General features: G+C 39.5%; 1 protein-coding gene across 1 annotated transcript; it reads right to left on the minus strand.

Annotated features, from left to right (window-relative positions):
* Positions 1-2,269: 2,269 nt before the first annotated feature.
* On the minus strand, positions 2,270-12,274 carry LOC145409548 (uncharacterized). Its single transcript, XM_080279936.1, has 17 exons — positions 11,658-12,274; positions 11,162-11,352; positions 10,524-10,760; positions 9,862-9,966; positions 8,963-9,225; positions 8,441-8,735; positions 7,770-7,885; positions 7,071-7,211; positions 6,564-6,815; positions 6,117-6,338; positions 5,503-5,779; positions 4,770-4,870; positions 4,263-4,480; positions 3,616-3,779; positions 3,178-3,391; positions 2,898-3,033; positions 2,270-2,395 (listed from the first exon to the last, which is right to left on the minus strand). Exons 1-17 carry the CDS (start codon positions 12,272-12,274, stop codon positions 2,270-2,272), a joined length of 3,675 nt encoding a protein of 1,224 aa, XP_080136062.1.
* Positions 12,275-12,782: the final 508 nt, after the last annotated feature.

A 12,782-nucleotide genomic window follows, 5' to 3' on the forward strand; every position in this document is an offset into this window, starting at 1 on the left:
GTGCTGTTAAGAAATCTCCAAAGGCACCCAGAATACAACTCTATAAAATGAACAGAGCACCATAATACAACGCTTAGTCTATAGGTTTCTCCATTAATCCACTAGACCATTAGTAACTGTAGTCTGTCCACCTTCACCTGGCAGAGATTTTTGTCTTTTTGCAGCTTATTTCAGGTAATTCAGTGACAGAATAAGACAATACTATGGCTCTACAATCCTTCCCTTTGCACTTCTTGATGACTAGTGCCATATTTTCATGTTAATCTCATGTTACAGCTAAGCATTCAAGGTAGATGGATAGATAGTAATTTTAGGCCTAGTTAAAATGGAGAGAATATGGAACTATGGTCATAAAATATCACAGACAATGATGCTGCTTGCAAATAATAGACAGAAACCAAATACATATTTGTTTCAGATTTTTAAAAAGCCTTAACATTAAACACACATTATATGGTTTCAATGATCTTCAGTCATCTTCACATAAAATTTATTTAATCATTTCAACACTCTGTGCAGGGACGTCTTTTTTCTCCTTGTATTCTAGCCATTTCCTGATAACTATTTTCAGTTTAGGACAGACTTACAAGACTTTACTCAGCTTACGAGAAATTAAGGAAGGCTATATCTAACCTTCACAGTTCAGAAAATCTATTCTAAATAAAGCAGTCCCATTTAGTAAAAACAAAATGAAGAACACATCACTAGACTGAACAGGGTAAGTATCATCTAAACCAGGTCATCTACTGTATAATTCTACATTAATTATCATCTTCAAACTAGTATCCCAATTATGTGATATACATAAGAGGTACGGACATTCGTTCTTTGGACTTGATCATCATTACTCTTCAGCTATTTTGTCTCTTAAAGAGACTGTACCTACCTTTTTTTATCCATTGTTTGATACATCATATATTGTACAGTGCAGAAATATATCAGTTTCTTTGAAGTCCATAGACTACACAATAAATATACACACTGATATGAAGACCACTGGTTCATCACTACATTACCTGAAATCTGCCATGATACCTAACACTGACACTTCATCTATTATTCTAACAATACAGTAAGGTAATATATTAAATATTCTCAAAAGGCAGCACTCCATCTGTTGTAAAGGATAAGCTTCCAAATTACTGACTAAAACCTTTTATGCTACTGCAGACTAAAGTACAGTATCTGAAAACCCCTAATAGACTAGTTTTGCAACAACTGTTTCAACTGACTTCATTTAACACATCAAAGGTTACAATACTGTTGCTGCCTAAGTACTGTACTGTATACTCTATATCAAATACAACATACATCCCCTTAGAAAAAAATTCCTGATTCTCATGAAAATGTATATCTTCACTGCAGCATGAAGGGTGACAGTACTGTGACATGATATCACTAAAAATATAAACTTTTTCAATAAACTAGCACCCATTATTATACATATACAATATATTATTCTTGAGGATGGAATTATGATATGGCACAGGTGGACTGTTTGCGAGTTATGTTATATGGTAGGGCATAATGGACTGTTGCTACAGTCAATCTAATCACACCTAACAGAGATTTGGATCCCTTTTTAGCAGATTACCTGGTATTTCAAGGCAAATAAGAAAATACTGCACCCACACATCATTTCCTCAATATTTCTTCAAAGATATGGAGAGGGAGCAGTTTTGTCAGGAGACAGTCAACCAACTATTGATGTATTTTGTATTTGTACTTAATCTTTTCATACTGGACAACATGAAGAATGCAGATAGGCATAAATTAAGAGCAACATTCCATTTTTCTGCAAACAGTTATAGTATTATGTGGGGGAGATATGTCAGTGCTAACTCCAATACTTAAATAGATTACCTGCAACTAGATTATGAATACCGATAAAATATGAAGGACTACTGAATTTGACTAGATTATGAAAACTAGTAGATTACAGGGATAACATATGGTACATACAGTATATAAATCTACACACACTCTGGATAACACATTTCAAGCAATATATTCCACTGTATCTACTTCACACACAGGGAATGTTTGTCACTTTCCTCCCTGATGCATCATATCCAAGAGAATCAACTCTGGGCTGAGAAACACACTAAGCCTTTCTCAGCTCAGGAATAATGGCCAGTGGAAGAAAGTGACATATGGATGAGGTGAAATATTACTCAAACTTTTGTCTCTGACTGTGAAAAAGAGTCAGAAGATGTTACTCTGACACTATTGCAAGTCTTATGACACATCTGAGATTTTTGCATTATTTTTATATGATGTTAACATAATAGGTGAAGCGTTCCAGCTCTGTGTTGTAGTCTTCCAGGTTTTCATAGGTACAAAACTCTGGACTCACCTGACGAAGAACCAGGTCGCCCTCTTGACTAGCAAACACCTGAGGGAGAGGCATGTATTTCAAATTTTCATAAACAATGACATTCCATAGATAGTTATTCCTCTTTCACACAAAAACCTAAGGCTAAGGATATTTATTTATTTAATGCCTGATATAGGCTTATATATATGTCACTGCAGATATTGTTGGCAATTATTGCCCTTACTCCATGGCAAACACCTAAAAGGAAAAAAAAATGTACATAGCAGCCTCTTATACTGCACCTGTGGATGAATATGGTAAAATGGCATATGAGAATGTGAGGTGTATATATATATATATATATATATATATATATGGAAGATGATAATATTAAATAAGTATATGAAAGTTGGTGAGGCTTGGGAAATGACTGGGAATTTAACTGGCTGGACGAATGCAAATGACAGATTCTTTTACAGCAATCTGTGGTTAGCTATGGTAACTAAGTGTGTGAATAAAGGAGGTATGGAAGTTGATGAGGCTATGAAACTGACAAGGTATTAAACAGGTTAATACTTACCGTATGTAGAGGCTGAAGCGATGGTATCTTGGTGGGTGCAATACTGAAGGCACTTAGGCTACCGGGTACCAACCCACCAGCCTCTATGGTTAGCACAGGGAAGATGTCACCAGCACTTAGGTCCCAGATGTGAAGTCTGACAGGGTGAGAAACTTCTTAGTTCTCCCTTTATAATGTGTTTTCATCTTTCCTACTGGGATCCACAGCAATAAGCACAATAAAAAAAAAAAAAAATACAGGCAATCTAAACACATACCAGAGAAGCGACAAACTGTCCTACCTAGAATTAGAGTCGAGGACATAGAAGACACAAGGTCTAGCTGGTGACCATTGTAGGGCCACAATGGGAGAGGAGTCAGGTGCAGATTGCCAAGACGTTAAGGGTCTCTCCGAACTAACACTATGTAGACGCACACTGCCATCCCAACATCCAACCAGAATATATCGGGAATCATGAGGGCAAATTGCTACACACACTGCTTCACAGCCTGGCTCTATAAGAAGAGAAAGAGGTGTTATATTAGGGCAGAGTAGTGTAGGGTAGGGTAGGGTAGGTCTGGCAGGTTAAGTCAGGTCAGGTTAGGGTAGGTTAAATTACATCAGACTAGTGAATATAGTATTAGATTAAATAAGAATATACTGAGTCATTTTAAGAAAGGTATGTGAAATTAGAAGCTACTTAGGTACGCTTAATGGTAAGTAACAACTGATAACTGACCTATCTCTGGGAGGAATGCCTTAGGGTGTAGCCGAGAGGAATGGCGTGAGCAGTGGGCCACAGATCCACTCCCAGTTGCTACATAGAAGCGATTTGGATCACTTGGGTCTAGTTTGAGATCATTGCAGCTTACCACACCTCCTACTGCTGATAACTGTGCCTCTCTGTGGGAGAATATATGCTTACTTTCTGGATAAAAAGGAATACACTGAGATGTAATGGACATGTTCAAGGAATGTATATAGACTGGGTGCCAATGAAAGGCTGTGAAAGTGAGATCATGGGTAATATCCATGGAGGCAGAGATTATGTACGGTAGTAGAGGACACAGTAGAATAGTACACTGATGAAAAAGAAGGACCAGGTAAAGGAGCGCTTGAGAGAGGTATGGGAAGACAAAGCAGCCTGGAAGTGGCGGTGATTATTCCATCAGAAAATGGCATGGTGGTGATGATGATGATGATTATGATGATGATGATGATGATGATGAATTTTCTGACATCATTCTGAGTTCTCACATGACTGAAAGACAAGAACAGCATCCAAACATTTGACCAAACAGTGACATGCAATATCATTTTACAGTCCAAGTCCCTATTACAGTTCTAGTTATGAAACAGTACTGTATCAAAGGTACCAATACTCACCCATACAATGTTGCTCCTATATTGATGACTGCAGCTTTGTTCAGTGCAATCCTGGCCCATGGTGCTGCCCCCAGATTCGGTGATACTCCTGTGAAGCCAACTGTTTCATTTACACTGCTTGGTTTCTTAATAATGGGTGTGATTTCTGAGGAACTGGTGAGTGGAGCACGAACAACCACCCACCAAGTCACCACACCAACATTACTTAGCGTCACAACCTGCAAAGCAAATAAAGAGCCACTGTCGTTGTGAATGTGGACTCAGTAGACTACAGGCTGCAGTTTCCTCTCCTCTGCAATCCACAATCCTCCTTTAGGGGATGGGGAGAGAGCTGAGGGGCATTTGTACAACCAGGCAAAGGAGTTGCCTGGTTATATCAGTGCCACCAAGTGAAGACATCTCTCTCTGCACCTGTATATTCTGTCTTGTCTTTATATACCATAATGAATCATGGTTACAGCAAATGGTCCAGTCAAGTGATGTAAATATTATAACAGCTTCACTGACCTGAAATGATCCCTGCATATCAGATTCCTGGTCTTCTCTTGATGTGACTGTCTCCATTGCCACTATCTTGCTACCCTCACTCTCTCCTTCCTCATCACAAGCTGAAGCAAACAAGATCATTAGTAATATCTATACTCCTTCTGTGCTGGGCATGAAGAATAACAGAGGTAAATCATATACTTTACGGCAGTTCCAAATACATTACAGCAATAACTCATTTACTTCTGTGCTTCCTAGCATATTTAAGTTAAAGAAGTGCATTATATTTCAGCAGTACAATGATGCATTGTATTGAAAACTGTAAGAATTTATGATATCCCAACAATACAGCTTGAATGCTATGATGGTGAAAGGAACGACAGACTGCTAAAAGTACTGTATGTGCTGCTACATCCAAGTAGAGCTGACTGAAACACTCATCATCTCCAATACCTTTGCTCCTTGCTGGGAAACCCTGGATGGAACCACCTCTAGCCTTCTTTGTCTTCACATACCTCTCTCACTCTCTAATACAGTCCTTTCCAGCTTCCTTTCCTCTTATCATTATATTGCTCCACTCCCTTCTCCCATGCCACATAATGTCTGCCTCTGCCAACATTACCTTCAACCTGTTTCAAAGACTTTTTTTTGGTACCCTTTCTATGTGCATTCCTTGAATAAAAAGCTCTGTGTTTATGCTGCTTGATTTGAAGTCAAGATGTCATTCAGTAATCTTATAATGTATAGCTCGTACCTGTAATATATGATGGTACTCTGACTCTCCAACATGTATTCTCAATCTCAATTTTAAGTGTGTGTAGCTTTAGTGGTTCCCGTAGATCCCAGGCTGCTATGGTCCCGTCCTTAAGCCCGGCCAGGACCAGGGCAGGGTGGGCTGGACTGAAAGATGCAGCTGTGGGTGAGGCACGGGCGCAGAGGATGTGTTGTGGGCGGGAGGGTTCTTGAACTGACCACAGGCATAACAGTCCACCTTCAGCAACCTCCCTTGCACTTGTTTCATCTACTTCATACTGTAAGAAGAGAGGTACAGTTCTTTTCCTCACCTAACAGAACTTGACAGATAATGGATTAATGCCTTATGAATCCCTATAGGTGGTTTGTTTTCACTTGATAGAACTCGGCCAATCTCACAGTTTGAATACTAACTCATGGTTGTGGATGGAAGGGTTTTTGTACAAACCACAGACAGAGTAGGCCACCAACACGCATTTCATTAGCACCCATTTCAAGTGCATTATGTTGTAATGACATGTTGCAGTTAGTCCTTGATTAAAGGCTGTTCATTTAAAATTGTTCTCCTAATCATTCATTTCCAACTAAATCATAATAGAAATCCAAGACTCTTACCTCTGGATTATAGCCATGTCCAGACAAAAGCATTGTGGGCTCAGTAGGACAGAACTGAACAAAGGGAATGTGGCGAGAATCTAGCAGACTCTGAACACTAGTTCCAAGGGGGACTGGAGGGTGGAAGAAGCCTAATCCCTCCATAGCTGCAGAAGGTTCCATGCTTCCTTCAGTTTCTGCTAAGCTCCAAAGCTGTTCCTCTTCTAGTATTGCCAGCATCACCTAGGGGCCATTAGGATGGGAAATTAACCAGTGACAGTGCCACATCTTCACACATAGGGGAGTCCACTAGGTTTACTATATAAGTCTGCTGCCTCAGTTTCAAAGCTGAACCATAAAAATTACTATTCCCAGGGTCCAACAATGCATACTTAGCTAAATCAAATCACTTAGTGTTAGTTGGAACAGAATGTTGGAGGGGAAAGAACAATACAGTACGGTAGTTACCTGTGATGCTGAGGCAAGGAAAGCTGCCATGTGCACTGTACTGTCTATTCTCCGAGTCATATTTGATAATTCCACTGGGTCCAAATCCCCTCCAACCCCTAGATAGTCTTGGGGTCCTGGTAACTGGTGGTCCTCCCCGTCTTCAAGTTTAAAGGAGACGTGTGGAGGCTTCTGGGTCCATTTGTCTCGTGTGGTTATTTCATCTGTTTGCACTTCCTCATTTAGGGCATCCTCGTTTGTCTGAACATGTGTCTAATAAATGGAAAAAAAAAAAAGGTAAGATGTTAACAGTATATATGTATGTGGTATCTATATATATGAATAAAAATACATAATATAGGTACAGTACTCATATACAGTATATAAATTACTATACATAAAGACGTTTTACTTCAAGCAACATCTGGCATGAAAGCATCCTAGATATTAGGTGAAGAACTGTATAGTTAAGAGAGAAAAATAATAGCTGCATGAACTGTACAACATAAAATTACCACGAGAACTTACCTGAGATCTGTTAGAATGTCCAAAGCTAGCAATATATGTCTCGTAAGGTGCTGGTGTCATTGTCAGTAAATCCATGCTGACTGTGTCTAGCTGAATCATGCTTAGTAAGGTCTTCCCTCGTCCACTTATACGCCACGCAGCCTGAAAATAAAGGAACACATAATGGCTGAACTGAATAACGAATAAATAGATGTAACCGAATATGAAAGAAGAGATGTTGTAATCTTCACTGGACTCTTTGAATTGTGTGATAAATGTTATGCTGTATGGCAGTGAGACTTGGCCTGTCAGAGAATAGGATAAGCTACATAGAGAAATGGAATGCACAGAAATGAGAATGCTGAGATTGATAAGCAGCCTCTATTCATTTTACATGTCATCAATGCAAAGTATATCAGTATCAAAAGAGTGATATACAAGAAACAAAAAGATATACAAAATGCAACATACAAGAAAATGCCAAAATGTAACAGACAAAATTAACTGCTTAGGAAGAGTTGCTAACAAAGATCTGTCATACATCCTCAGCTCAGTTGATGTCCATGTGTAGTCAGACTGAAGAGTAAATCTGACTAATATCCAAGGAGATGCATTTAATACCTCATAATTAAGACTCAATGAATCTAATATTCAGGTTGTGGAAGTGACCTGGTTGTCAGGTGAACACAACCAACTATGGTATATGTATTAACAACACACCTGGTCCTGTATCTGTTTTTTCTTTGCCCTCTCAAAGTTGACGAAGGTGCGAGACGTCTTTGGTCTTGCCACAACTGGTTTGGGTTTTTCTATGGCCTCCACCTCACTGTACTGCTCTATTGAGGCCTCTGGAAAAAAAAAAAAAAAATAAAAGATAATAAAACTCCTTAGGTCCAAGGATCATTTCAAGTTGTTCCAATATTTGCCTGTAATGATAACACTGTGTGGGCTAAGCAAGTTGAAACCCAAACTGCGTACTATGAGTGCAAAATTCAGACCCCATCACCTCACTGGTATATTTCTTTATGGAATTTGCATCCTTATGGGAATACAAAGGATGAGGCTGGCCAAGGCTGAAAGTGTTATTAATGATACAACCTTAAACTAAGGACTGGTAACTATGAGAACTAATTGTAATGTGAGGAAACTATAGCTTAACTAATCTTGTTCTACCTCCGTTTACTGTCTACTGGTACTAGGGAAAGCTGGTTTCAATCAGTGTCTTGATATAACTAGGTGGCTCCGCTGTCCAGTTACACAAATGTCCCCCAACTTCCCAATCCAAGGAAATAATATGGTGGACAGCATGAAAAATATAACTCCAGCCTGGGGCCTATCAGATTCATATTCAAATAAGCCTGGAACCACAACATCAATAATTGTTTACTAACCTTTGTGTGTGGTTGGCATGGGTGTGGGGGCAGTGTTGTTTTGGTCTGGAATATCCATGCTAAAATCCCGCTGCAATCTCTTATCAAAATTGTTTTCCTCTTTCAAGGCCTTCAACACCTCCATCATTTCGGGATCCGCGATGATGCCTACTATATCATCGTCATCATCATCATCATCATCATCATCATCATCATCATCATCATCACTGTCTGGGGTTCCCTCCACATCATCATCATCATCATCATCTTCATGTCCTGAGCCACTTTCATCATCTTCAAAGTCTGACTCATAGTCCTGAAGTAAAATAAAAATAATCAATATCATTACCATCATCATCATCATAATTACAATATCATCATCATCATGCTATGGGCCCCCTTCATCATCTGAAAAGCCTGATTCATTACTCTCAAAAAGAAAAAAAAAAAAAATCACAACCCCTCCTTCTTATTGTATTGGGATATTGACATGATACGATGCAAAAGAATGCAGTGTAAGAGCTTTCAACTAGCTTTTATTACCTCAAAATCTTCTTCATAATCTTCACCTCCTTCACCATTCATTTCATCTGGCTGGAGTGAAGAAGGCTGGGATGCAGTGACAGAGGGCTGGAGTGAATAACCTTCCTCATTCACCAGTGTCGTCCCTCCTCTGCTCATCAATAGTTCATCATCATCGTCAACATTTTGCTCATCTTCATCCACCTCAACCATTTTGGATGAGATGGACTCCTCAACTTCTGCATCATCTCCACTCAAGTCCCGAGGTGATGAAAGTGAGATACCTGAAAAAAGAAAATGCATCATCATTATCACCCCAATCATGATCATCATTATCATTACCAGTCATCATTATCATCATCATCATCAACCCAATCTCTTTTTTGCACTGCAGGACGGGATGATCCAGGGTTCAGAAACCAAAGGAAAACATGCTAAAGGGGGACTATCACCAGCATCATCACCACCCTTTCCAAAGCTCTTCTTTTATGACCAGCATTATTTTTACACAACTGGGTTACTTCCATAACCTCAGTATTAAGTTCCGGTTGCATGAAATTCAAAGAGCCTTACTGATGAGGTAGAAAAAGGCCTGTCTATCTATGTACTGCCAGAGACCTTAATCCTGCAAGGGGTGGCCATAAATAAGTCACCTCCACATAACTCTGTCCTCTGCTACTTGGTTGCCCTCTCTTATATATCTCTCCATCCTATCCCTTTATCTCATCCTTGGTCTGCCCCTCCAACTCACTGACTTACACTCTTCTAGTCAGTCTCTCAGTCTCCATCCTAACCTTAGTTAATTATCAAATCAATCCCTCAATCTAACTACACCTGGCCATCAACTGAGCTAAAAGGGGTTAGGTATCTTCATTAGGTGCACTATAGACGTAATAACAAAAATAAAATGCTATACTTACCAGATTCCATAGTTTCTAGACTATTTGATGCATGTTCCACCACTTCTGCTTCTTGACTAATGGGCATTTGCTCACTGGATATCTCTACACCATCAACACCTAAATCTGCAAAAGAAGAGGTTTTGAGCATGCAAGAGGCAGGGGGAAGTGGTGGTCATGTGATCAGAAAAGTTATCCGCTGTCCATAAAGACCGACTGAATTAAAGGCTGGGACAGTAAACAGTTTGATTATTTGATTATTATTAATTTCATTTATTTACTTATCTTCACAGACTTTACTGATTTGATATGCAAGACCCATAGAAGTGTTTGATACAGGTACATCCCTACTGGTACTGTACCATTATGGCAGTTGTAAATTAAAGTCCTAGCATGTATTCACTACTGACAACGAGAATTAGTTCTGTATGGGACTTACAAATGAAATGGGCATGTGGAAAGGATGGAGGATGACAAATGGTTGTGGAGGGTGAGAAGTGTGAACACTGAGGGTCGAGTTGCAAGAGGCAAACCAAAAATGACCTGGGATGAGGTCGATGACCGTGACATCAGGAAAGAGGGACTGAATAAAGAGGCTGGTAGAGATCGAGCAGTGTGGAAAGCCACCATTAAGTGACCAAGGCCAAGATGTGCAAGCATGCTGGAGCCCCATAAGCACATACCATGATAATCAACTTCCCCATTGTGCAATACATTCTTGATCTCCTGTGGCACTGGTTTATCTCTTGACTTTGAACTCTTAACTCTCTCCCTCTCATTCTTCTCTTCTTTATCATTCTTGCTGCTGCTCTTGTGCTCTGCTTCCTTCTCTGTCTTACTACGGGACTTGTCAGATGATTTGCCTTTTCCTTCGCTATCCCTGCTGCTTCTACTTTTACTAGGATCTTTTTGACTTCCACCTGAAAAAATGATACAGCCTAGGGTTAGTGCTAGTGCTGGAGAAGGATGCCTTCATGTGGTGGCTCTGATATAACCTGTTAATTAACTGCCTCCCTATCCCTTGAAAAAGAGAATGGTGGACAGCAGGAAAAGGGTGCCTTCATCCTGCAGTCCACCAGGTTCACATCCACATGTGGCTAGGTCCACCATAACAAGAGCAATCCCTCCCATGTAACAAAACATTCCCAAACAGAATAAAATCATCTGCAGATAGGAAGAAACACTATAAGTAAAAATACTTCACCAAACAGAAGATGTTGCATACATGACTATCCATCATATTATGCAAATGATCAGTAAAAAGGCCAACAAATCTTCCAACATAAAAATGCAAAAAGGCTGATGCCCTAACCTTTCTCACCTGACTTATCCTTGGTTCTTTCACGGTTACTGGACAACTTCTCCTCTCGCCTCCTCCCATCCTCCGGTCGTTCCCTTCGGCTTGATGATATCTTACTTCCTGATGATGAGGTTTTATGGTCCTTTTCTCCAAGGCCTTTTTCCCTCTGCGACCTGCTTTTCTCCTCTCGACTTTTGCTGGACTGATCAGTTCTGGAACATATAATATCAAATCCACTTTACCGAACAGTATTTACTGTGACCTGAAGAAGATCTCTACTGCTTTCAGCTCAGTTGACTGCCATGTCTAGTCAGACTGGAGGGCTGATTTAACTAGCAACCAAGGAGACTTATTTCTATATCATAATTAAGGTTTATCAAAATGACAGTGAACACATTACCTATGTGCACCATGCACAGAAAAAGGGTGATAACAAGCTATCGTAATTATCATTAGCTATTATTATCATTATTATTATTATTATACAAGGTGCTAAGAGTTAATAATAATGACCCACCTGCCAATATCTCTGCTGCTGCTGCTAATCTTTGAGCTGCCACCAGGTTTCCTAGAGGATGATGATGATGATGATGAACCCTTCTCTGGCTGCCGTGATGATGTTCTAATGGATGATGATGTCTTAGATGATGCTGGATCCTTACGAGTGGTTGATGGGTCCCTAGTGGAGGATTTTGATGTGGTGGATGTTCGAGTTGATGATGATGTTTTTGACGTGGATGGAGGTTTTGATGATGATGATGAGGGCTTAGGCTTAGAAGATGAAGATGATGATGATTTAGATGATGATGTAGGTGGCTTAGATGATGATTTAGATGATGTTGATGGTTTAGATACTGCTGCTGCTGTGGGTTTAGACTTAGATGATGATGAAGATGTTGGTTTAGATGTTGATGATGTTGATGCTTTTGATGTTGATGATGTTGATGCTTTTGATGTTGATGATGATGCTGGTTTAGATGATGATGTAGGAGCCTTAGAAGATGATCTAGATGATGATGATGTTTTACTAGAAGATGTTGAGGGCTTCGATGTGGATGTTTTACTGGTTGAAGCCTTTGCTCTGGATTTTTCTGGGCCTCCTGGGGGCTTGGGGGGTTTCTCTCTCTCCCTCATGGTGGTTTATTTTTTGGCAACCACCTCTCTTTGGCCTCTGTTGAAAAAATTATTATTATTATTATTATTATTATTAAGGTGTCTGGCAAGATAGATAGATTATTATTATTATTATTATATTTTTATTATTATTATTATTATTATTATTATTATTATTATCATTATTATTATTGTTATTATTATTAATATTATTATTGGCTTGGGAAGAGGGAAAGGTTCCAGAGGACTGGAAATCAGGTATAATTGTTCCTCTGTACAAAGGAAAAGGGGAGAGAGAAGTATGTGGCAACCATAGGGGTATTTGCCTTCTTAGTGTGACTGGTAAAATATATGGTGGAATACTCATTGATAGGGTTAGGCATATGACAGAGGAGCTAGTTGGAGAAGAACAAGGGGGATTTAGGAAGGGAAAAGGGTGTGTAGATCAGATATTTGTTCTAAGATGTTTAGTGGAGAAGTATCTAGAGAAGGGAAGGAAAGTGTATGCTGCCTTCATGGACTTGGAGAA

This window comes from Coenobita brevimanus, chromosome 81, assembly GCF_032717465.1.
Source record: "Coenobita brevimanus isolate Jiangsu-jjx chromosome 81, ASM3271746v2, whole genome shotgun sequence".
Classification (NCBI taxonomy): domain Eukaryota; kingdom Metazoa; phylum Arthropoda; class Malacostraca; order Decapoda; family Coenobitidae; genus Coenobita; species Coenobita brevimanus.

Bases quoted from the DNA above. Each gene is read 5' to 3' on its own strand.
- LOC145409548 (XM_080279936.1), bottom strand. From the start codon at position 12,274: ATGAGGGAGAGAGAGAAACCCCCCAAGCCCCCAGGAGGCCCAGAAAAA. The intron at 8,736-8,962 runs GTAATAAAAGCT...ATTTTACTTCAG, and splicing joins ATTATGAAGAAGATTTTGAG to GACTATGAGTCAGACTTTGA. The intron at 6,339-6,563 runs GTAACTACCGTA...AATGGCCCCTAG, and splicing joins TCCTTGCCTCAGCATCACAG to GTGATGCTGGCAATACTAGA.